Raw genomic sequence first — 26,975 nt, 5'->3', positions numbered from 1 at the left:
CCACTCTATTTTTGTTTTCACTGAATTCAGAGAGCTAAAGGGCTCGTGTTTTGTGACTTCAATATGTAAATGAGCTCTCTTGTGATTGGACGAGCTGTGGATTGGTGTAGTTCACACCAATGCTCATTAGTGCGGGTCAAGATGCTGATATGTAAATGTAGGCTGTCATATGTTATTGAGCTCTTGTTTGTGATGTGATTATGCTGTTTGGTGTCCGTAAATGTTACAGGATGTCACTTCGATCAGTATCTTTAAACTTAAAAATGTCATCTTTAATTCATTTGCTATTTCTTTGTTAAATTTACTTGCAATTTTTGAGTGAAACTCGTTTCAAAGTAAGTCCTACACTTTGTTTTTTCATTGTAGTTCAAGAAAAATCGTTTTCCATCATGTAATTCCATTTAAAGTTTGAAGCATTTGTCATATTATTGTGTTGTTGTCTGTCTACTGGTGGACGCTGAGCTTATGAGACGCTTTGTTTGTTGCTGTCTTCAAATATTACATGTTTATCTGAGATAGTGTGATGTTTGAAACCCTCTCGGGCGTCATGCCACGCGAATACACTAATATGAATATGCTAATCCTTGGTTTTTCCATCCGATACATGACTGCACCATGGTACCACCACAGTATTTTGTATAGGATACATTCTTGAGAGGTTTAAGGTGTTTATTCAGAGGTTATTTCAGGACACACTCATGTATGGGAACAGAACAGCTGTATTTGTATCATAGTGAAGCCATCTGCTGGAGAGAAAGAGCAACTGCAGCCTGAACAAAAGAGGTCTGTTTTTGAAAGAAGTCTCTTCTGCTCTTCTGCTTTTTTGATGGAAAATACAGTAAAAATATGGAAATAATGTGAAATATTTTTACAATTCAAAATAACTGTGTTTTATGTGAATATATATTAAAATATAATTTATTCCTGTGATCAAAGCTGAATTTTCAGCACCATTACTCCAGTCTTCAGTGTCACATGATCCTTCGGAAATCATTCTAATATGATGATTTGATGCTCAAAAAACATTTTTCTGGTTATTATTGTTTTGATGAAATTATTATTTATTAATTATCATTTTTTTCAGTATTTTGAAGAATATAAAATTCAAATCAACAGCATTTATTTGAAACAGAATTTTTTTATAACATCATAAATGTCTTTACTGTCACTTTTGATCCAACCTTGCTGGGTAAAATTATTAATTTCTTTAAAATATATAAAAATATAAACTTGTGAATGGTACTGAATTATTGCAGTATTCATACACTATAACATTTACATGGTATTCTAATCTACTGAATGGCAGACATAATCAATTTTATATTGTGGTATCGTCAAAAACAAGGTATTACCTTAGTACTTTTTGTAAGCTGAAACCTGCATTTGTCACAAGAATGGACGTACGCCAGCTTATGCTGGTTTTTGTTGGCTTGTTTTAGGGGTTTAGCTCACATTTTTTAGTTGATTAGTGCAGCTGTGTGTGATTAGTGTCAGTAGATGGCGCTGGAGTCCTCCGTGTGTCTGGATTTATCAAACACACATGTGGATCTTGAGAAACTGCGCTGCTCTCTTGAGTCTCTGCCGTCTGTGTGTACAGAGGTGAATATTCTTTATTATCTTCAATTACCTGCAGCTCAACGGCTCCCGCAGGACACAGAGATGCTTAGTTTCGTCCGAGGACGCTGATGAGGACACAAACTGTGTTTTTGGAAGCAGTTCCTGAGGGGGGGGAAACACAACTGGTGTTGCTAAACTGCTGAGAAGTGTCCTGCTGGGTGTGCGTGTGTTAAACCTGTTCACACACACTCTCTCTGCATTGAGACTCGTTTAGTGTGGCAATGTCTCTCTTTCTCTGTGTGTGTGTGTGTGTGTGTTTGTGTGTCCATGTAAGGCAGATAATTGAAATCCAGAAAGACTGAAAGTAATTCAATTAGGATAGAGCAGCACAGTCAGTGTGTGTGTGTGTGTGTGTGTTGAATTGATATCTGAGCAGTTGTAATTAATTTAAGAATGGACAGGCCTAAACACACCCTTCATTAAGAGATCGGTCTTGGCCGCCTCTCTCTGTCCCTTTCAATAAGATGGCAAAAAAGAAAAAATGGGTAAAACTAATGAAAGCTGTCAGAAAGCTGTGCAAACTGCCATCCAGCAACCAAAAAAAATACATTTAAAAAGCATTTAAGTATTCAAATTTTAGATGTTTACTAAAATACTTCTATTATCTATTGAATCACACAATAATATTTAAAATATCAGTAAACTTAATATATATAAAAGCGTCATTTATTGGGTACTTTCAATTGGAGGTGGCTGTCCCGAACCCTAACCCCTAAATTTCAACTTGTGAAAATGATACAGAAATAATTTTTGCAATTTTTTCCATTGTTGTAAAAACAAAAAAAACAAACAAAAAAAATATATATATATATGTAAAAAAAAAGAAAAAAATTTCACGTCACTAGTGAAACAGTGTATGTTTTAGTCCATTGTCTGAGACTTTTAACACACTTCTACAGTTTTGATCAGGAATATTCCTGTCCCTCTCTCTCTCACAGCCTCTCTTTCATAGTAGATAGGTATCTTCATTTGTATCCGATTCATATCTGATTTATAACCACATATGAATGAGGCCTGAAACCGATCTTTGTAAATCGGAATCCATGCACTTTTTTCCTGTTTACACGGTCGTGACTCATATCCGATCTGTGCCACATGGGAGAAAAAATCGGAATTGGGTCACTTGAACTGTGCAGTGTAAATGGGGCCTAAAGTATCTAAATTGTCACTACCGAAACATGTCATCATTCTTTTGGTCGTGACAAAAGGGAACATAATCATTTTTTTGAGGGAAATAAACAAAATTTTAGTACAGTTATGTAAATCATTAGTATTTTATTATGTTTTAGTAAGCAAGTTAATATTCTGTAATGGGATGTGGTCACCACCAAAACAATACTGTCACCAAAACTGTGCAGTCGTGACCGAAACACGGGATGTTTTGTCACAAATAAATTATATTGAATTTTCAACTAAGATGTTATGATATTATTTTAATTTATTAATCATGGTTGGATATTATACAATTTGCATACATACAAAATTTGTGGAAAAAGACTTTGAACCCCATCCATCCATCCATCCATCCACCCACCCATCCATCCATCCACTGACTAACCCGTCCATCCATCCATCCATCCATCCATCCAAATTACCACAGTTTTATTGACGTAACTACAGTAGTTGGGTGGTATGGTTACCATAGTGATTTTTTTTTTGTGAGGTCAATCTCTATTAAAGTGAGAATCACATTAGTGAGCTCAGCACACTGCAGGAGTCTCATGTCCGTGTGTGTGTGAAGCAATTTCACATTTTAATGGCTGCAGTATTGATGTGTTCGAGAGAGAGAGAGAACTGTTGTAAAAGTGGATGGAGTCGGTTATATTTGATCATCATTTCTGAGGGTTTTCTGATGGTTTGGGGTTTTATTTGTGAAGACTCGTGAGGTTTATATGCTGTGTGTGAATCAGTTCAGACAGTGAGCCGGTTTAAAGGAGGTTTGTGTAATGCAGTCTGTGAAGGAGAAACATTGGAGTTTGAGTGTTTCAGATGTAGCTACGCTACTGGAGTACCTGTTAGTTTTTTTTAAACCGTCTTAGATTGAATGTGTTCATCATGTAGGAAGCAGAAGATCTAGTGTCAATATGAGTCTCAGTAGTCATTGTCTTACATGCTGAAACTGCAGCGGCTGACGCATTAATGTAGTGTGTGTGTGTGTTCTCAGACGCGGCCGTAGACAGAATCGATGTGGTCCAGCTGTGAATCTGCCCTTTATCAAATTAATATGATTCTCATCGATGAAACACTTTTTCATAATGCCCTGCAGTGCTTCATACTTTCACATGTCAGCTCTGTAATTCACACACACGCTGTGATCATGTGAACATTACTCCTCGCTCTCCAATTTGTTGTTGCTGCTCATTTGTATAAAGTTAAAGACCCCCTGTGGTTAAAATCAAGTTTTCAATTTTGTTTATATGTCTATGTGGTGATTTTAATATGCTTTAAGACAAACCATGTGCAAATTCATATCATACGTCAACACCATTGCTGAGTATTTTCTCCTTAAAACTGCAGTGAAAAAAAGACGGCGAACCAGCAGGGGAGTCTCGAGAGAAGCCAGGTTATCCCGGTATATTTTTCTGTTGATATGAAAAATCATGTAGGTTTACCAATATAGCAGGTGTATGATGAATATTACAATATTATGATGAACTGTATGCTTTTCTCCACTGACGTTCGTAGTTGTTCAAAGCGTTTGTAAGGATGCTGATTTTTTGAAAGGCAGCTGTCTGACTCTGAGATGAAGAACAGGAACATGGTTTGTGTAACATTAGCTAAACATTAGTAGCTAGTGGATCTCTGAGCTGCCGTGAGCGGGTGGAGGCGGGGCCTAAATGCATATTCATTCATTCATTCACATATATTAAAGGTGATAGAGAGGATTTTTTCCTGAGAATCCAAAGACTGTTAGTGAGTTTTTGAAATGAGCGCATGCGTAAGAACAGCCCCCCCTCCTTCACAGCTCACTTCAAAGGAACTCGTGCAGGAGTATTGGAACACGAGTGTTTACCACCGGCATTCGCTGTGTCGTGTTAGTGGATTCATTATGTCGGACTCACCGCAGGTAACTCATAATCTGCAGTTGTTACTCCTGTCTCCTGACAAAAACATTGCATGCAGCGCCTGTGGAGTGTGGAAAGTTACTGGAGCGCGCAGCCACGCACGTCTCTCACAAGGAACGTCATGGCAGTGATTGACAAGCCAGAGGGCCAATCGTTTATGCGATGATCGTAAAAACTGATGTTTTTAAGGCCCTACCTCGTGCACAGATGATGTATATTAATATTATTCCTTTCAGTGCACCTAATAAATAGTCTTTTATCCGTTAGTAAAGACAGTTTCAAGTAATATTGCAAAAATGTATAAAACAAAACATCCTCTTTAGCACCTTTAAATGAAGGGTGTAGAGTTACATTCAAGCTATTTTAAGGAATGACAATGCTTTTCTCACAGGAAAAAATTAGTCATATACAGATATGCATTCATTCAGGTCATTAGTCCATCAACTAAATGCTGTTTACATTTGCCAAACAATGCATAGAATATGAATTATTAATTATTTATTCTTCATGGTCATGTTTGTTTGTTTATTTATTTATTTATTTATTTATTTATGTTTTCATCTAAAAATTTGTTCATTTGTATTTTATTTTTAGTTATGTTTCATTTATTATTTATTCAGCTTGGTCATGTTTTATTTATTTATTTTTCATTGGTTTAATTTGTTCATTTACTTTATTTTTTATTTTATTCTTATTTATTTATTTATTATTTTAATTGAAATATATTTATTTATCATGGTTTGGATTTAGTTATTTATTTTCATTAATTTGTATTTTTTATTTTATTTATATTTGTATTTTATTTTTTAGTTATTTTTCATTTATTTTTTTAATTGTAAAGTATTTATTCTACAATGGTTGTTATATTTATTTATTTTATAGTTTATTTATTTATTTTAATTATTTAAATTCTATTCAACACATATTTTATTTTTTATGCACATTCATTTGTTAATTCAATTATTATATTATTATTTAGTCATTATTTATAATTGTATCTTATTTTATTTACTTAATTTTCATTTTTTTATTTATTTAAATTGTAAAGTCTTCATCCATAATTTTTTATTTATTCTTTTTATTTCTATTTTATTTTATTTTATTATTTTTCATTTATTATTTTAATTGTATTGATTAAAATATTTATTTATCGTGGTTTTCATTTATTTATTTATTTATTTTCATTAATTTGTATTTTCTGATTTTATTTCTATTTGTATTTTATTTTTAGTTATTTTATTTATTTTTATTTAAGTATTTATTAATCATGTTTGTGTTTTATTTATTTTGTATTTTATTTATATTTCAATGTCTACAAAATAATTGACAGTAGCCAATCAGTGCATTATTACTGAATTCAGTAGAGTTCATCGACAGATGTCCACAGATGTTTCTCTTACGATCGGATTTTAGTTTGTTTTATAAGCGGCTCCTTCTCATACCCACAATTCCCTCTGCTCACACGAGAGGTCTTATTTACTGAAACACAACATCTATGATTAAATTTTCTATGAATATATACAATATTAATCATATATAACCTGTGCGCAGTGAAGGTGATGAACTTCTGACCTGGTGTGTCTCTGAAGATCAGAAGTGTGTGTGTGTGAATCTCCTCAGATAACCCCCAGATAGTGACCCAGTTTGACTTTCTGAAGTAGCTGGGAGCGTTTCTGCAGCTCAGGATGAATACGAGGCGTCTTTTTGTCAAGTGGTGATATCTGCATTATGTATTTTTAATCAGTTAGAGGGTGTGTGTGTGTGTGTGTGTGTGTGTGTGTGTTATAGTTATTTCAGCCTTGTTTTGTTCATGAAGAAGGTTTCTGCACCCTGGAAAAATGATGTTGGCAGTAATTTTTGAGTGAAGCTGTGGTTTTATCGAGCACTTGGTGGTTTCACCCTTATAGTATGCATGCCACTTTAGCCTCTTTATTACTTTTTTATGACACTTCTGGTGTTTCAGACCATTTTCGTTCCAATTCAAACACATCCTATAAGTCAGCTGGTGTGTTTACGAATATTTTAGACACACACATATCTGCATGCATGTTAAATGTCAGATTGTGTGTTTCTTCAGCCCATCCGCACTCTTCATCCTCTTCCTCGGTGTGTTTTGTGAGTTCAGGAGGGCCGTGACGTCTGCTCAAATAACCAATGTCCTGATTAATGACTCCCATTAAGGGGTTAAGAGCAGGAGACGTGCACGACGACCTCACGCCAGCCTCAGTCACATGAAACATTAGTGCACACAAATTGATGCTCGGCTCATATACTGCAGGGGTAAATAATATAATGCAATTTAATTATGCAAATGAGTCCAAACTGAACACAGTCTCGACAGTGTATCCATGGTCTTATACACAGGTTTTGTGTGTTTTAGTGATCTTTAGTATTGGTCAGGCAACTTCAGTAGAGATGCATTTGATTGCCATCAGAATTCTTGTTTTATATTTCTATGAAAGAAAAGTCTGAGGAAGGCTGATTGCTTGAATCATTGCTCATTAAAATATCTATGTGAAGTTGCAAACTTAAAGAGATAGTTCACCTGAAAATTAAAATTATCCCATGATTTACTCACGCCTCAAGCCATCCTAGGTGTATATGACTATCTTCTTACTGATGAACACAACTGGAGATATATTTAAAAATATCCTGACACATCCAAGCTTTATAATGGTAGTGAAGGGGGGCCAGATTTTAATCCATATGGCTCCAGTGGGTTAACAAGAAGCGAAGCGATTTTTGTAAGAAAATACCCATATTTAACACTTTATACAATAAAATAACTTGCTTCCTGCAGACGACCGTACACATACTACACAAGTCGACTTGCGTCACAAGAGTAATTTGTGATGTGATGTATGACGCAGGATGTAGGAGTATCGTAAGCTTAGACGCCTCTCACGGTTCAGACAAACAGAGCTGAGCAACAAACTCAAGCTCCTATTCTCTTATATCAAAATCATCCGACATTTCTCTTTAAAAATGAACGTTTTAGACTTCTAATTCGTGACCGGTGTTTCGTTTTGCTCTCTCCTCTGCGCTTCCGTGTTTGTCATTCCATCATGCGTCGGGTCAGAGGTCACTCTTCTGCCGCAAATCGATGCGTACGGTCGTCTGCCGGAAGCTAGTTATTATAGTTTTAAATGTGGATATTTTTCTTACAAAAACCCATCGCTTCACTTCAGAAGGCCTTTATTAACCCCCTGGAGCCATAATGATTATTTTTACGATGGATGGATGCATTTTTTGGGGGGCTTCAAAACACGCTCCCCTTCACTGCCATTATAAAGCTTGGAGGACTAAACATATCAATATATCTCCGATTGTGTTCGTCTGAAAGAAGATAGTCATATACACCTAGGATGGATTGAGGGTGAGTAAATCCTGGGATAATTTTCATTTTTGGGTGAACTATCCCTTTAAGTAGTGTGTTGGACTTATATTTTTCTAGTTTTTCCAATGCACCTATTCAGGTGTACGAGGCTCTCTATACATTTTTTGGGTTTTATATTTATATTAAAAGAGGTTGTGCTTTACCTTTTTGCACACTGAATCATTTAAATGCAAAGTTGCTTGTATTCATAATATTTTATGCTTTGCTCCAAACCGTAGTGAGTTGCCTTCTTGTCTTGTGTCTAAATGTCTAAGAAAATACCCTAACAAGTGTAATACCTTATTAGAAACACCCTACTTAATCAGCAACTCCTCATACCTCACAAATAGTGTGAAGGGATGTATTAAATAGATCAAATGAGGCAGTAAAGGCTTTAATAATGTTACAAAATAAAATGTGTCACGGTTTCCAGAAAAATATGAAAAGGTATAATTGTTTTCAACACTGATAATAATCAGAAATATTTCTTGAGCATCAAATCATCATATTATAATGATTTCTGAAGGATCATGTGACTCTGAAGACTGGAGTAATGATGCTGAAAATTCAGCTTTGATCACAGAGATAAATTACAATTTAATATATGTTCACATTAGAAAACAGTTGTTTTAAAATGTAATAATATTTCAAAATTTTACTGTATTTTTGATCAAATAAATGTAGCCTTGGTGAGCAGAAGAAATAATAACTTGTGTATATTCTTCAGATATGGAGTGTCCTGGTGTCAGATGGGTGTTTATCCCACAAAGCAATTAAAAAGCACATGATTTATTCTTGTGCTGTGTGTCTGTGTGTTTCAGGATCAGGAACCGTGTGTGTGTGTGGAGACACAGAGAGCCTCTTCATCAAGACGCTCAGTTCATGGATATTCCCCTCTGGACAGGTCAGTTATGAGAGCAAACACTCGGCTCGCTCCCTGCCTCCATCCACCAGGTGTTGTATTTGCATGAAAACTGCGCTCTTGTTGGTGTTTACTCATTGTGAGGTTTCTGTCTGCTGAGGTTTTCTGTAAGACGGATCAGCTAATATCCCGTTCGGCCCTCTGGTGTGTTCAGACTCTCAGGGAAACGTGCTGCATCTCTCTGAACGTTTCTGCACGTTTGAGTAATTGATGAATTGCAGCAAATATCTGGACAGGCTTCATTTTGTCGCCCTCATCGGCTGCTTAATAACTGTAAATAGGCTCAAAATCTCCCTGCTTTTCCATGCTTAAATTGGAGTAACAAGGTTATTTTTAAATTAAGCACATTTATCAAGCTACCAGGAACTTGTTTGCAAACTTAAGTGGTTATTACTTGGCCTCAAAACCCAATTAAACTCGCTTTTTACTGCACACACTTTCTCTCTCTCTCACACACACACACACTCATTCTGTTTTAAGGGCATTTATGTTGCCTTGATGTTTCCATACTAGAATAAAGAACCATTTTTTTGTTTGTTTTTTATTAATTGTGTTAATTGTGCAAACTAGGGGTGTTGCCATACCATCATTTTAGTAGTTTCATAATTTTCTTAGGTATCATGGCAAAATCTAATATGCTTTAACTAAAAACATAAAAAAAAAAAAAAAAATTACTTTAAATAAACATTATATGTATATATGTATACACACACATGCACACACACACACCATTTCTCACTTTTTGTTTATTTTAATTGAAGTACTAAAATAACCAAAACTGAACCGACATATTTAAAACACACACATTAGAATGACTAAAACTTTAACTAACATTAAATAATAAAAAAAAAACATTAAAAACATTATTTAAAAAACAGAAAATATAAAAATAAAATCCAATTCTAAATGTTAACAAAAACGTTAGTTTATATAGTATATCAATAATACAGAAATAACACCGATGCTATCGATCTTACTTCATTTAAAAGGTTAAATTACTATGGTAAATTTTACGAATGTTAACAAAGTGGATGCTAATTAATTAAATGCATTACTCAGTTAAAGGGTTAGTTCACCCAAAAATGAAAATTCTGTCATTAATTACTCACCCTCATGTCGTTCCACACCCGTAAGACCTTCGTTAATCTTCGGAACACAAATTAAGATATTTTTTAATGTAATCGGAGGGTTTCTGAACCACACAAAAGGTCATTGCACCTTTTGAGGTCCAGAAAGGTAGTAAAGACATTGTTAAAAATTCAACATGACTACAACCTTAATGTTATAGTGACAATAATACTTTTTGTAAAACATGTGCTAAATATTTTAATAATTTATTGATAATGTTTTCTGTTTTTTCGGCTGCAGAAATGCTGACTCGTCATCTTCACATAGTGGACATGCCTATATGCATGTTTCATATGTATTACATAATCTGAGAAGATTTATTTTTCATTTGAAAAGTAGACATTCTTAGCTTTCTATAGATATATTTCTCGTGTCTGTGAGGGAAGTATACGCAGAGTTTCGGTTCATGTTTGTTACGTGACATTTGATATTCAACAGTGTTCTGATCTGCTTGCATTGACGCCAGCTCTCGACTATAATACATAAACAAAGTTCACACAGCTAATATAACCCTCAAATGGATCTTTACAAGATGTTCATCATGTATGCTGCATACATACGTCGAGTCATGTGAGTATAGTATTTATTTGGATGTTTACATTTGATTCTGAATGAGTTTGATGTTGCTCCGTGGCTAAAGCTAACATTACACACTGTTGGAGAGATTTATAAAGAATGAAGTTGTGTTTATGAATTATACAGACTGCAAGTGTTTAAAAATGAAAATAGTGACGGCTCTCTTGTCTCTGTGAATACGGTAAGAAACTATGGTAACTTTAACCACATTTAGCAGTACATTAGCAACATGCTAACGAAACATTTAGAAAGACAATTTACAAATATCACTAAAAATATCATGATATCATGGATCATGCCAGTTATTATCACTCCATCTGCCATTTTTCACAATTGTTCTTGCTTACCAAGTCTGATAATTTAGCTGTGCACATCCAGACATTAATACTGGTTGCACTTGTGTAATGCCTTGAACATGAGCTAGCATATACAAATATTGGGGGCGTACATATTAATGATCCCGACTGTTACGTAACAGTCGGTGTTATGTTGAGATTCGCCTGTTCTTCAGAGGTCTTTTAAACAAATGAGATTTATATAAGAAGGAGGAAACAATGGAGTTTGAGACTCACTGTATGTCATTTCCATGTACTGAACTCTTGTTATTCAACTATGCCGAGGTAAATTCAATTTTTAATTCTAGGGCACCTTTAAGAGCTTCTGTGCAGCCAGAATTAAATACCAGTTATCACTTTAAAGCTGCTTTGACACTGATCTGCATTGTAAAAAGGGCTATATAAATAAAGGTGACTTGCTCAGGTTCACAGAGAGAGATGACAGAAAGCGCATCGTTTCAAACACAAGAACGCATCAAAGAGCTTCTTTGTTTGAATGTTTCTGTATGACTTTGTTAATGATGTGTGGCATCTGTGCAAAGATTTGCTCATTAAAGAGGCGCGTTGTGTCGCCGGCGCTGCTGCCGCTCCCAGCATGAGCAGATGAGAGAGAGAGAGAGAGAGACAGCTTGATTTGAAGAAACCCTCTGTGAGAGAATGTTAATATAGAGTGAAAAGCCATCTACAATATCAGTATTGCTCTGGTGATTGCATGTTTTACACAGTTTCTTGAACAGGTTAGTTGATTGCCTGATACAATGTTACACACACATTCAGAGAGTTGACGAGCTGAGACATGCACATTAATCTAGGTTAACGGTAGAGTTATCTCTTGTGATAAGTGATAAGCCATATTTGAGGTTGATGGATAATAGGCAAATGTTTGGATTTCCTGCCCTTAACGATCTGTTCATCACAGACTACGTGATTTCACCACTTCCTGTGGAAGTTTTTTTTTCTGCGACTAACAGAAATCTTGGTCGACTAATGGTTATTCGACTATTAGAGGGCAGCCCTAATAAAGTTTTTGCACACAAAAAGATTCTTGTTGTTTCGTAATGTTAAGGTTGAACCACTGTAGTCACCTGGATTATTTTAACAATGTCTTTAGTACCTTTCTGGACCTCAAAAGGTGTAATGAAGTTGCTGCCTAAGTGTGGTTAGAAAAAACTCGTGGATTTCATCAAAAATATCTTAATTTGTGTTCCAAAGATGAACTGCAGGTTTGGAATGACATGAGTACATGAGAGAAATTTCTTTTTTGGGTGAACTAACCCTTTAATTTACTCACCCTCATATCTCCGATTGTGTTTGTCTGAGAGAAGATAGTCTTATACACCTTGGATGGCTTGATGGTGAGTAAATCATGGGATAATTTTCATTTTTGGGTGAACTATCCATTTAAGTAAGCAGTGCTTAAGCAATTATCTGTCAGTAAACATATATTTATGCAGTAACAGCACTCTGGTATAAACTGAGTTCATTATTGTATCTTTGTTTTTATCTATTTGAGACCAAAGTAGTGGTACGTTTGACGCCCCTAGTGCTAAGTGCTTGGCATTTTTATTGTGAAATGAAAGATTCTAGCTACTTAAGTGTGATTTCACACATTACTTATTATGAAACATGTCAAAAAAGCAATTCGTAATGTTGTTCAAGTGCATGTCACATTCTCTGTGTTGCTGCAGAAACACCTTAAGTGTGTATGACAGGACCGCATGCTATTGTGTATGTTTCTGACTGAACATGCACTCAAACTGTGTGTGTGTGTTGAGTGTGTGTGTCAGGATTGATGGTGTTGAATATCTGTCAGCAGGCAGCAGAACTTGATTTATATTCCTGTGTTGTATTGACTGCTGTGTTTATAAGGAAACTCCAGCATTTATTCATGAAACGGAACTTCCACAGCCTCCTTCACACACACATATACTGAGCTTGCTCTTTCATAGCTCAGAAAATGACTAAAATGTATAGTTTTGGTATCAACTTTGTCTCAGATGTTTCTCCTCAAATTCAAATGAGTCGCTATTCATCATCCAATAAGAGTGTAGAGCTGTGAAATGAATGTGGAGCAGCTCCGATCGTAAGGGTGGATTCACTGCAGTGGTTCAGGCTGCAGGATTACCTAACGACTAAAGAAATGTTATCAGCATGATGGTGTAAAACTGTACATTTCTTGTCTATTATCATTTTTATTATATACAGATAATAAATCTATCTATCTATCTATCTATCTATCTATCTATCTATCTATCTATCTATCTGTCTATCTGTCTGTCTGTCTGTCTGTCTGTCTGTCTGTCTGTCTGTCTGTCTGTCTGTCTGTCTGTCTGTCTGTCATTCTATCTATCTATCTATCTATCTATCTATCTATCTATCTATCTATCTATCTATCTATCTATCTATCTATCTATCTATCTATCTATCTATCTATCTATCTATCTATCTATCTATCTATCTATCTATCTATCTATCTATCTATCTATCTATCTATCTATCTGTCTGTCTGTCTGTCTGTCTGTCTGTCTGTCTGTCTGTCTGTCTGTCTGTCTGTCTGTCTGTCTGTCTGTCTGTCTGTCTGTCTGTCTGTCTGTCTGTCTGTCTGTCTGTCTGTCTGTCGTTCATTCTATCTATCTATCTATCTATCTATCTATCTATCTATCTATCTATCTGTCTGTCTGTCTGTCTGTCTGTCTGTCTGTCTGTCTGTCTGTCTGTCTGTCTGTCTGTCTGTCTGAGCTGCATGATTAATCGTAAAAAGATTGCGATCTTGATTCAAACACACAAGTGATCTTATTTTTTTAATGACAATGATTTGACAAAATCATACTGGAACATTAAAATCTGTGTTCATGTAGCCGCTGATCCAGATGTTATCATGTTATTTAGGGTCGCTTAAACCCACAGCCATGAAAAGCAATAACCGGCAACAGTGTAAAAGTAGCCCAATTCTGTGGGAAAACTGCAGACTTTGCAACACTGACTAATTTGGTGAGTCAAATAACGGTTATATCAATTACATTAAGCCACTAGGTGGCGATAAGTGAATGTTAAAAATATATTTTTTGTCATTAAATCATTCATTCAAATCAATTTGTTCAAAAACACTGATTCATCCAGTAATGAATCTGTCTGTCTGTCTGTCTATCTATCTATCTATCTATCTATCTATCTGTCTATCTGTCTATCTATTTATCTATCTATCGATCTATCTATCTATCTATCTATCTATCTATCTATCTATCTATCTATCTATCTATCTATCTATCTATCTATCTATCTATCTATCTATCTATCTATCTATCTATCTATCTATCTATCTATCTATCTATCTGTCTATCTGTCTGTCTGTCTGTCTGTTTATCCATCCATCCATCCATCCATCCATATGTCCGTCTGTCCGTCCGTCAAACACAGAGTTACAGCAGCCAGAGAGAAACTAATGTTCAAAATTCAAGGGTCAAGAGCCCGACTAAAGCAAACACTAATCACTATAATGGTGACCTCAACAAAACATATTTAGACTCCACAGATTCGGTGTCCAGACCCATGGAATAACCTCTCCACACATCTCTTGTCCATCTCAGTCTGTGTTTAGGAGGAGTGGACGGAGAGACTCGCTGACGGAGGGGTTTTTCTCTAGAGTCCATTAGAGGGCCCCATAAATCTGCTGCTGCTCTCAGAGCCACTGCAACACAGAAAGAGCGAGATTTCTCATTCAGCCCAAAGCTTTCTCTCGCTCACTCTGTTTTAATTTAGAGAAGTCCGAGGGATGGAGGAGAGGGAAACCCCTGATGGTGTTTCTCACGTATACACACATACTCCCACGTTCATTTATTCATACTGCTATCTGACGGTTTGTTCTGTTCTGATGTCCACTTATAAAAACAGTCTAATTTGGTTTCTCATGATCATTTAACTCCTACTCAAAAAAAAAAATATTTTTTTAATTAGTCTCTTTTGACTTGCTTGTTTTCCAATAAAAAATATCGAAATATCCTTGAAACCAGATCAGTTTACATGAGCAGAAACACTGCATTAGATATTTAGACTCAGTTTCATAGATTGTATCTTGAATACGAGTGTATTTTTTTCTCACGACACTGGCAGATTTTTCCATTTACAGCAGATTCTAGTCTTATGTTTTTGATTTTTTTCTTTTTTATTGAATATTGTAGTATTTTTTTTTTTTAAATGATTTAAAATGAATGTTTTTTTTTAATTCATCTGTCTTGTAATATTTAATCAGAATAACTTCTCCTCCTTGCAGCTCAGCTCTTCTCTTCTCTGATGATGAGGGTGGGGCAACCTGTCAATCACATGATATCCACCAATAGCAAACCACAACCTTCCAATCAATTCCTCATGGACAAAATCAAGCCCCACCCTACATTTGTTCTTGTTCCAGAAGCTTTTTCAGTCAGATATACGTCACAATAGAGAAGAAAAGACTATCGCAACTTCTATCTCATGCCGACTTTAAACTTATAAATTCTGCTGTATCGTATTTGATATGCAAATTTTGAAGAATTTAATACATGCCTTCTGTCATCTGATATACTTTTTTAGTAAGTAAAAGGTATTTTAATATCATTTTAAAAATGTCCCCCTACATTAGTACATACACTAATTAGCTATTACTTAATTGCAAATTATTTTCTAATTTAATTTTATTGTTTTACTCAATTCAATTTTAGTTAGGGTTAGTTTTAGTGGACTCAAATTAAATGCGTTCACTATACTCATAAATATTGATTTTTTTTTTTTTTTAAACTTAAATAGTGCAAGGCATTTTATCATATAATATAAGTTAACTTGAAAAAAAAAAGAAAAAAAAACTGACAAAATACACTGGTATTAAAGATGCATTCTCTGAAAACAAGCCTTATTATCTTATGCAATTCTCATGTACATGTCTTGCTTCAAAGAGTTTTCTCTGACTGTTAGAATCAAACCAGCTGGTTTCGCTGTTGCATTCCAGTAATAGTTTTGGAGAGAAAGTTTAAAAGCACATTCTGTCCTGTCAAACTCTTTTATTTCAAAAAGAAAGAGCATTTTCCTTAAAGAGTCTTTTATGTTCCAGTGAGGCTTGCAGTTGTATCACTAGTTATGATCTTCCACATTAAAACAGGCCAAACGTCTCTGTCTGAAGACATCTGAGCTGATGTGAAACTAGTTTAGCTGGTCAGCCAGCAGGACTAGACTTCTCTACCCTATCACCGTCATCTCATTTCTCATCCGGTTGAAGTCGGGCCGTTGAGCGTGAGAGGATAGATTAGCATCTACACGTCTCTGGCGTTTGCACTTTGAGTAGATTTCAGTCACCCAGGTTCAGCCTCGGTACCATTTACACGCTTCAGAATGAAACTAAATTCATCATGGTTTCATGTTCCCAGTGATGGAGCAATTATTAGATCTAAGTGCTTCAAATGTGACAGACGGACTTCCTGTCTGGCTCTCTGCCCTCTCATGCATTCATATGTAGTCTTTATGAGATGCACTACGTTTGCTTCAGCTGTCTGCTTGTGTAGTTTCATGACCCAGATTTGTAATGGACTAATTTAAATGATATAAAATAAATTAAATGTATTTATTCAACAGTTCTTTTTGGTTCTCGAATCTGATTGGCTGAGAGCTGTCCGATATTTCAGTGATAACACTCTTTACCTTTTCACCGTTTCTATCACTCTGCTTGCCAAGCAAATCCACAGTATTTTTTTTTTACAAATACTACACTTGTTGTACCACTAATTGCAGTTTTAAGAGTTTTTTTTAGGTGATAATGTACTTATTTAGACCTGAAATATGTGACTCATATTTAATTATAGTGCCTATTATACAATTTGTTTAGATGTTTAAATGCGAGCTCCAGGCCGTCAGCGTTCAGTGCTCGAGTACCCGCTGAGAACAGCTTCATCTCGGCCAGTGCTTCGGGGATTTGCCGCTGGCTCTTACAGTATTTAAACATGAGATATAATTCATTTTGGGTACATAAAATGAACAATCTTTGGTCTTATTAATCTATTACTTGTTTCTGAGCAAATCGAATTGGGCGATGTTAAATTTAATAATTTAATATTAAGGCCATATTTTGCTTACATCCTGTAGAGCACAGCTTTTGTACGTCTGACTGAATTGTGCAATAATGTTTATTTCCTATCATTTATAATGGCTAATGTTGTTAATTTATATGTTGTTGTTCAATAAATATTATTTTATATAAATAATATGTTGTATTTGGTATTGACAAAGGGTCCATTAGTGTGTAATATGGACAGAGTGAAAGTTACATTAAAGGGTTAGTTCACCCAAAAATGAAATGTCATTAATTAGTCACCCTCCTGCTGTTCCACACCTGTAAGACCTTCATTAATCTTCAGAACACAAATTAAGATATTTTTATTGAAATCCGATGGCTCCGTGAGGCCTGCACAGGGAGCAATGACATGTCCTCTCTCAAGATCCATTAATGTACTAAAAACATATTTAAATCAGTTCATGTGAGTACAGTGGTTCAATATTAATATTATAAAGCCACAAGAATATTTTTGGTGCAGCAGAAAAAAAAATAAAAAAAATAATTAATGACATTATTTTCATTTTTGGGTGAACCTAACCCTTTAATACGCCATTAGATGGCAGACTTTATGAGTCAGTGAGTCATAAGAGACTTTTAAATTGAAAGGGACTTTTGTAAACAAAGGACATTGTTTTAGCGCTGTAATGCAAAATTCCTATAACTTTAAAAAGGACAAATGCAAAAATCTGATTTTTATAGTGTATATAATATTATGGACATCAACCTGAAGAATGAATGTTATATCAGACACAGGTAATGCTCGCTCAGGCAATTTCTCTCTCTCTCTCTCTCAATAATATTGTACAAAATACAATAACTTTCAATGAAGCGACTCAACGTTCCTTCGTTACTATTTCTAAAGTGACGTTGTAGAATTAGTAACAGAGGCTCGGTCAAACTGTCAACTTGAGATTTGAATCACTCTCGGAACGAAGTAGTTCTTCTCAAAAGAGGGTTTTAAAGACACTCCATTGTTTTGTTTTTTTATTTATTTACACACGTGTGGTGTCAAACTGTTGTATAAATGCAGTATCACAGCACACTGTGATTACCTACGGACGGCCGAATCACAGCCGTACTGATATACAGCCATTTCGCACGGCTACGTGTGTGATATTGCTCATATACAGTATGTTTGCATATAGTGTCTGATTGCGCCACCCGTCTGGGGAAACCTGCAGTGTTCAGTGACTGTGAGGCATGTGGCAGTGTGTTTGTATGCCTGGCACGGACCACGGCCAGAGTTGTGGCTCATAAACATGAGCGCCGACAGTACTCATCAGTGCACTCTGGTCACTCTGTGCGGCGGATCATGTTCACTGTGACCCGCTACACGCTGACCTCATGACACGCTACAGACGGAGGTGACTGGTAACAAGCAGCCAGCTTAACGTGCCACACAAACCAATGCAAACAGACCGGCAGTCCTGCTAGTGCATCAGCTCCCTGTGAACTTCATACCACTGCTGTTATCTGTTCTATTCTATTCTGTTCTATTCTATACAATGTAAGAGAACAAAATAAATGTAAATGGTATTTGCCCATGCAAAGCATCAATACTCCAGTCCTCAGGTTTTCTAGGGTGTTCTTTGCAAAGTTTTTTTTTTTTTTTTCTGTTAGTCTGTTTCTCAAACTCAGCAGCGCCCCCTGCTGGATCTTTTCTGCACATGCTCAAACTAATGCCTAATTGAGTTCATGCACAATCAGGAGCGAGGTTTAAAACAGCAGAACTAAGAGTATTTTAATGCTGCAGACAGATGTTTCATGTTCTCCAGAATGGTCACAAAATCATCGTTCACACTGCCATTTTTTGTTAACGATGTTCAATTTCAAAGTTCTGCATTTTTAGCTTAAATGCCTCGCAAGCACAATTTAAAGACATATTTGGCTTTTTCATTGCTGCCCCTGGTGAGATCAAGACAGAATGAGCCAATCAGAATCGATTTCAGTAGCGCACGCAACTTGATTGGACAGTAATAGAGCCATGCAAATCGAGCTTTTTAATTGCTAACGCAGTGAGTGGTTATTTAGCAGATGCTTTTATCCTAATTGACTCGCTTTAATGAATTACTTGACCAGTTTCCCTGAAAAACATGGCATTAAATCACCATTAAACATCATTTGCAACCTGGTTATCTTGTGTATTGTAACATTTCAGAATCCTATAGGACAGGATTCATTTTGGATGGTGAAAAGTTGGCGCTTCGTACTAGAGAAACAGCGGAAGCACCCATTGGTTAAGATTCAAGTGGCCTTGATGACATCATTTGACAACGAAATCGTTTGAGTCCATTTTGATTGTGTTTTGATGTTCATGGTCATTGCAAGCAATTGCGATTATTATTATAAATGCGCGTATCACTTCTTCAAACCTGAAGCATTCTGGGTATTACTCAAAACAAGTCTCTTTTAATGCATGTGATTAGCATTTCATCTCTGCTGTTATAAAACCTTGTGTTACCTCACTCTAAGCCCCTCCTTTGTAAAAAGGGGCGGAGCTTGGCCTCCATAATCTGTCATCTGATGTCTCTGCATTTTTTGAATAATACCCAGAATGCAAAGCAGAGGGTTTGTGTCTCGGTAAAACACCTCGACGCCCACCGCGGCAGGCAATTAGTCTCTCGACGTGGGCGCGACTCAAAACTCCTGAACCTTTTCGTTCTCCAATCACGGCTGATGGATTGAGCCGACAGCCGCCAGCATCTGGCTGTTAGCAGGCTCAAGTGCCGCGCCCCAAACGCCACGCTGATTAATGGCCGCTGCCCGCAGTCAACAGAGGCGGAAATTAAGCGTTTGAGTTTAAGCGTTACATTTGTCTGAAGAGCGCGAGGGGTTGAGAGGCATTTGTCAAAATCCGCCGCGGTTAAAGTTGAAAATCCTCCATGCGAGGAGTTATAACGGCGTGTAAACACCTGGTAAACATCAGAAACAGTGTCTGAAAAATTGCATTGACAGTTTGCCTTTGTTCCTCTTTTGTAAGTTGATTTGGATTAAAGTGACTGCTAAATGTAAGTGGAATCTCTTTAATTTCTTCTTGTCTAATTTCCTCTTGACAATTGTTTTGCTTAAGCCTCCTGCATTTCAGGTAGTGTTGTGGTTCTCCAGAGACCATCTCGTCTCGGTCTCGACCACATTTGTGCTTGGTCTTGACTTGGTCTTAGATTAAGAGGATTTTATTTCAAGACCAGTCAAGATCACAGCTGCGAGGATATCACTAAATTGCAGGTGCATTGTCTATTTTATTAGGTAACATCAGTAATGTGATTGGATGTAAAACTTCTTGCTTCAAATGCAATCAGTAACTTATTTCTAATGTGATTTATTTTGATACTGTTGTGCCGGGTCATAAATCAACGACGGATTGTCTAAAATGTCACCAAAATGAATACAAATGCCCACAAAATTCAAAATGTGATTAAAAAAAGTACTTGTATGAGATATTGATTTTTATATTATAACTTGATATAATTAAAGGTGTGGTTGATTATGATTTTACTTTTTTAACTTTAGTTAGTGTGTAATGTTGCTGTTTGAGCATACATCTGCAAAGTTATGACGCTAAACGTTCAATGTAAAGGGAGATATTTTCTTTCACAGAAATCGTTTTTTATGGTTTACAACAAACAGCTGGTAGGGACTATAACGAACTTCTTCCCGGGTTGGTGACATCCTTAACCCTAAAATTTACATAAATCCCACCCCCAAGAACAAGTAACAAAGGGGGTGAGGTCGTGTTGAGCTGCTTTAGGGTGCGTTCACACTTGTAGTTCGGTTCGTTTGGTTCATTTGGTCCGAACCAAAGAAGAAAAAAAAAACATTTAGTCCTGGTCCGGTTAGCGTTCAGATTGGCAATTTTATCACCGAACCAAATGATACCGAACCTTAAGTCATAGGGATACATACACAACGTGATTGGTCGGATTTTATGACGTATTGCCTATTTTGAGACGGAACTTACCGAACATCCAAAACAATGCTGTTTGCTGAGGTAAATGTGCTCGTTGTGTGTGCGTAGCGGTGCGTAGCCTGCATGTGATGGTATTTTGGCCAGCTGGGAACTCGTGAAGACCTTATAAAATGTGTAAAGTAGTCAAAACACCGGCGGGAATCCATCCGTCACACACACAAACGATCTGCTCCATGGAGATGCACGTCTGATGCCTGAGATGGGCAAACTCGCGACTATGACAAGAAAAACTGACATGCATGAGGATTCTGTCCTTTTTAGGGTCTCGTCTTCCTGTTTTTGGTTCGGTTACATGTCTTTGGTGCGGTTCGAATGATATATGAACGCAACACGGACCAGAGTTTGTTTGAAAGCGGACCGAGACCCATTTTTTTCAGCGGTCTTGGTCCGCTTGTTTGGTGCGCACCAAGGTTCAGATGGCAGCGTTCACATATGTTCAAATGAACCGCACTAACCGAGCAATCGCACCAGGGTTCGTTTTAATCGAACCAAACATGACAAGTGTGAACGCACCCTTAGAGAAGAGGAAGAGTTGTTGTAGTCGAGTGTTGTTACCATGTCGTTATTTTACGCCGGACTGCTTCACAATCGAGGGTCAATTCAACTCTGGATTTGCACAAAAGTTTAACATGATGACACATGCTAGTTAATGAGTTGAATCAAATTTACAGCAACTACATAAATGTATCCACTAACCGTTCAGAAATGTCCAGTTTCATTCTAAAAACTTCTTCCTGAGTCTCTCCATCAGTGTCGACTCCGGTTTGAACAATGTAAGGCTGAACACCGTTACTGACAATCCTCATTTTGGCGGCGTGAGATTCTCCAGCTTTGTTGTTGTTGAGCAACCGAAGTGTGAGCTGTTAAAGCTCCGCCCTCTTCTGGAAAGGGGCCAGGAGCAGCAGCTCATTTGCATTTAAAAGGATATACAATAAAGAGACTTATATTACATCTAAGGTGGTTTAAAGTTTCTTTTTAAACTATATCACAAAGGCAAATATGAGCATAATTGCAAAGGTGCAATTAATTTTAGTCTTGGTCTTGTCTTGGTGTTGACCTGGTCTCGGTTTAGGTGGTCTTGACTACAACTCTAATTTCAGGTGTTTCTCTTCAGAAAAAGACCCTAGTTATCTCACATGTGTCTCCTGTATAGTTTTAGAAGTGATATGTGCTTAGATTAGCTGAGAAACCAACGTTTGAAATCAAACAATGTGATTCATTACATACTCATTGTAAGTATTTGTACTGAATGGAAAGTATGGTTCTAGCCCATTTTCGTACATTTGCATAGACACTGAAACATACGTAATTAATGTATTGACCGCAAATAAAATGCTTTTGATAAACGTTTGACATTAGAATTTTGTGGCGATCATTTTTATTGTATTGATATAAAGTTGATTTTATTGTTTAATCAAAATAATTAAATATCTTCGGTGCTATCACATTTATTTTTTTACACAAATTAACTTACAATATTCATATAATTTCTATAAATTTATTATATAATTTATATCATTATTATAGTTTTAATTATGTTCTGTGTGATTTCTGTTGCCATATTCAACTCTATTAAAATATTTAATATAAAAAAAAATATTACATATATGATATTTTTATTATCTATGTAATAGTATATTTTAGATACAATTAAATTTGTCTGGGGCTAAAAATACGAAAATATAGCAAATATATTTATATTTATACTGATTTTTATGTTTTATCAGTTTGAATATGTGAATACTTTTATTTTAGTTGCTGTTTCAATGTGTATGCAAATGACAACAATCATGTAAATATTCTTTATGAAAACTAAATGAGCTCAAAATCGAACCATTCTCATCAAATCCTCCCACGATCAAATGATCTGAGCTGCAAATTCACATTCATTTTACTGTACGACACTGTGACTTGTTTGAGTTTATTTTTATGTCTCAAGTTGATACGTAAATGAGTCCTCCATTAAGTGCGAGGAAAATCTTCCTCTGGATAACTTTGCTGGGTTTGTTTAAGCGCTCTAAATGTGAAACGTGAGGATCGGGTTTTCCCCTGGACTCACGAGGAAACGGATACCCCAATAGCGCCAATTCTCAGGAGCAGCTCGGGTCGTTTCGTCTGTGGTTGAAGCGGTTGTACTCGTGCATGTGTCCCGTTGTGCCCGTCTGACCTTGACCGACTCCCATCGGTCACATCTTTGAGCCGGGCTCCGGCCTGTGGATCTGGGGTATCTGGGTTTCCTTTTGCAGTGTTACCGAGCCTGCGGTAAGGGCCGCGGTGGATCCGTGCCCGGGACTTTGAACAGACTAATGGTTACAAGCGCTGGCTCGAGTCCACATGCCGCCCCGCAGGCCCTGCCTGAGGAGCTGCTGGATCAGTCGATAACACACAATTTAGAAAATCAGCCAAGTTTGCAGAAAGAAAGAGCTAATATCGGAAATAAAGACGGATACATAATCTGAGGCTGGGGGACTTTTTCATGCGCAGAGAGTTATTTGTTATCCGGAAGCAGCGCTGAAACGCTTGGACGTCTGAAGCGTCGAAAGCACCGCTGACCCAAGCTCTCTCTCACTTTAGTGTCGATGGAAATCTAATTGCCTGAAAAACGATCAATGGAAAGTAAATTGGTTTCTGTGTGAAAGTGAACATGTAATAAGCTCTGAGCTGCTTTAATATGTGCTGCTTTTGCATCTTGAATCATGCTGGTTTTTTTTTTTTTTTAATGGATTCCTGTATGTGCTCGGTCTCCATCACTCACTTTCTCTCTCTGATTCTCTCTCAAGCTCGATTAGTCCTTCAAACAGGACAATGTGTTTTTCTCAGAGTGCTTGCAGATGTTTGCAGCGTCCTGGTCAGTATCACTCAAAAAAAAAAAAAAAAAAAAAAAAAAAAAAAAAAAAATATATATATATATATATATATATATATATATATATATATATATATATATATATATATATATATATATATATATATATATATATATATATATATATATAGGTCTAAATTTAACTGTATAGTTCACCCAAAAATGAAAATTCTGTTATTAATTTCTCACCTTCATGTTGTTCCACACCTGTAAGACTTTTGTTCATCTTCAGAACACAAATGAAGATCTTTTTGATGAAATCCGAGAGATTTCTGTCCCTCCGTTGACAGCTACGCAGCTGACACTTTGATGCTTCAAATAGTTCATAAAACTAATTCATATGAATTGAGTGGTTTAGTCCAAATTTTCTGAAGAGACATTACTTTATACACTGAACAGATTGAATTTAGGCTTTTAACCCTCTGGCCCTCTTTGTTTAGGAGTCACACTTGCCTTCTTTACGGTCAAAAGTGACCGAAGCCTTGAAAAGTAACTTTTTTGTTTTTCAGGAAAACCAATAATCAGTATTCCATTTTAAAATAGAGATAAGGCATTTAAAATCCTTTTATTTTTTTATTTTTTTTGCCCTTTGGTGGGAGTAAAAAAAGAAAAACGTATGCAATGCCATGTTGTAACAACTAGATTACTATTGAGCTCTATATAAAGTTTTTAGGTACAGTTTTTACGTAGACATTCTCAAAGACAACTTTTTGTCAAGGCTTAGATTTTTTTTTTTTTTTTTTTTTTTTTTTTTTGAAATGTTGATTTGAATTGTGTTTTTGCATTAATTTGTACTGTAGTCAAACCTTAACACAGGAGAGGACATTTTGTCACATGGTACAGGTATGTTTTATTAAAGCTCAATAAATCTGGGTCTGATCTAATTTCAACCTCTTATTTGAGTTTTGGCTCAATTTTACCATATTGTTACAGCCACACTGGTTCATGTGTGTGTGTATAATGGCGTGTTGTGTGTAAGTGAGCGTGTGTTTGAGTGAGTGTTTCTGTTTTGTACTCTCAATGTTTTTTGTGTGTAACCTTTCTTGCTGTTCTTTTTTTTTTTTACTGCTTTGTGGCTGAATTATTGATTTTATTTCACACATTTGCATAAACTTGCTCTGTGTTATAGTCAGGCTAGTTCATATATATATGGGTGGGGGGTTGGGTGTGTCTATTTTGCACTATTTGCATTTTAGAGTGTCCCCTCTTCAGTGTTGTGCCCTTTTTTTCTGCACAGTGTCTGATTTGTAGTTTGTACCAACGAAAGATTCTCTGAGTTTTCATATTTTTCGGTATTTCCCATTCATTTCCTATGTAGGTCATTTTTGACCGAAAAGAAGGTAAGTGTTTTTTGTGTTCATATCGCTAATGTGACAAAAGTCACAAAGTGTCATCTCAATCCAATGAAGCCACGATTTTTAACATTTCAAAATATAAAGTTTTTCTGTCAAAAATGACCAGAGGGTTAAATAAGTTTCATTTGAAACTTTTCAGTGTTTGTTTTAGTTGGCATTTTGAACATTAGTTTTTCTCTGGCTGCTGTAACTCTGTGTTTATAGTCCTCCTGACAGACAGACAGACTTTTTGTTCACTCTGCTGCCATTTTGTTCTCTGAGTTTTGTCTATTTTCAGATTCACTCGCTCTTAAAGATTAGATAGAAATAGTAAACTGTGTTTGGTCATTTTGCATGTCAGTCAAATGATCCTGTTTACTGTAAGTGGGTGGTTCTTGAGCAGATTAATCTGTAATGTGAGCTAGACTTCATGCTAGTATGACAGTAGTATCTCTGGACAGATATCTGATCCGTCTGCCGTCGGTTCTTCTTTATCTCCATCTTTCTTCTTTCCAGTCATTCATCAACTTTAGCGTCCTTAGATTATTCATCAAAGGTCGTCAGTCGATCAGATTAACGGCGGGTCTCTGTCATGAAGCGCGGTGGGTGTGTTTTATCTACTCACGTCGAGCGAGAGGCTCGTAACCATCAGCGTTTGGCATCTGTCTGTCTGTGTCAGCATCATTGTTGTAGAGTAACGCTTCGCTTGCACAATCTGTGATACCATTAAACACAACATGGCAGCCGGAGCGTCGGCAGATTGTTCCCATCTCATTACGGAAAGTTTCCTCCTGAATGTGGGAGAGAATAGATCCCTGAGGTCCGGCGGCTCATTTTAAGGCCACTGAGGTCAAAGCGTCTGCTTTCTGTTCGAAACTTTCACCAAATTTGAATATTATTTGGTTAATTTTTAAGATTATGACATAAACCAGTTTTTGGCACAACTCGTCTGACTGGTTTTATTCTGTATGATTTCATACGAGTCTCTTCAGACCTCAGAACTGTACATGATTTATGAGCTTCTACAACTTCTGACCTCCTAACTGAACTCGTTTCCACAAATTGATCATAGAAATAAGAACAGTATTAATAAAAATGAATAACACAGTTTTCTCTTGTTTTCACCAAATTGTTTACGTCCATTTACGACAATTCTGTCGGTTACGTCACATGAGGTATCGGTCTTTGGTATTGGGGTATTTTTACGAGTACGAGTACAAGTACATGATCTTGGTATCGGTGCAACCCTTTTTTTTATTGTCTCCAGCTAACCGGCTAACTCACGTTATTACTGTCTGTTAATCAGCTGTGGCTCACTATTACCTGAACCTGTGTCCATTAATGCAGATTGTCTGTTGTTTTTATTACTCTGAGTAATGATAAAGGTTGGAGCATTTGTTTTACAAAGTTTAATGTTACATCAGTCATTCACGTTAGCGCTTAGCGAACATAAGCGCTGTTATTGATACAGTTAATGATACAGTTCCCACAAGTGCGCCACAGTAAATTATAAATATACACATCGGTTTGTTGATGGACATACACTTGCTAATGCTGATGGTGAGGAATTACAGTTGCAACATCTCATGATGAACTTCAAACTGAGTAGCGTATCACTGAGAAACGTCCTGCTCAAGTTGCCCTTGCGATGGAGTTTCGGGTTGAATGACTAGTTCTTCCAATGTTTCATCATCGGACTCATGCTAAGAT

General features: G+C 36.4%; 1 protein-coding gene across 2 annotated transcripts in view; it reads left to right on the top strand.

Moving 5' to 3' along the window:
• rbfox3b (RNA binding fox-1 homolog 3b) overlaps window positions 1–26,975 on the top strand; it is a 228,621-nt gene that overhangs the window by 16,671 nt on the left and 184,975 nt on the right. For both annotated transcript variants that reach the window (XM_067381224.1, XM_067381223.1), the window contains exon 2: window positions 8,880–8,962. In XM_067381224.1, coding sequence (XP_067237325.1) covers window positions 8,941–8,962 — 22 coding nt within the window. In that variant the 5' untranslated portion in view covers window positions 8,880–8,940. The remainder of the gene's footprint in view (window positions 1–8,879; window positions 8,963–26,975) is intronic.

This window comes from Chanodichthys erythropterus, chromosome 3 (assembly GCF_024489055.1).
Source record: "Chanodichthys erythropterus isolate Z2021 chromosome 3, ASM2448905v1, whole genome shotgun sequence".
Taxonomy (NCBI): Eukaryota; Metazoa; Chordata; class Actinopteri; order Cypriniformes; family Xenocyprididae; genus Chanodichthys; species Chanodichthys erythropterus.
The sequence above is the reverse complement of the archived record's forward strand: the minus strand, read 5'-3'. Positions and strand labels throughout refer to the sequence as shown.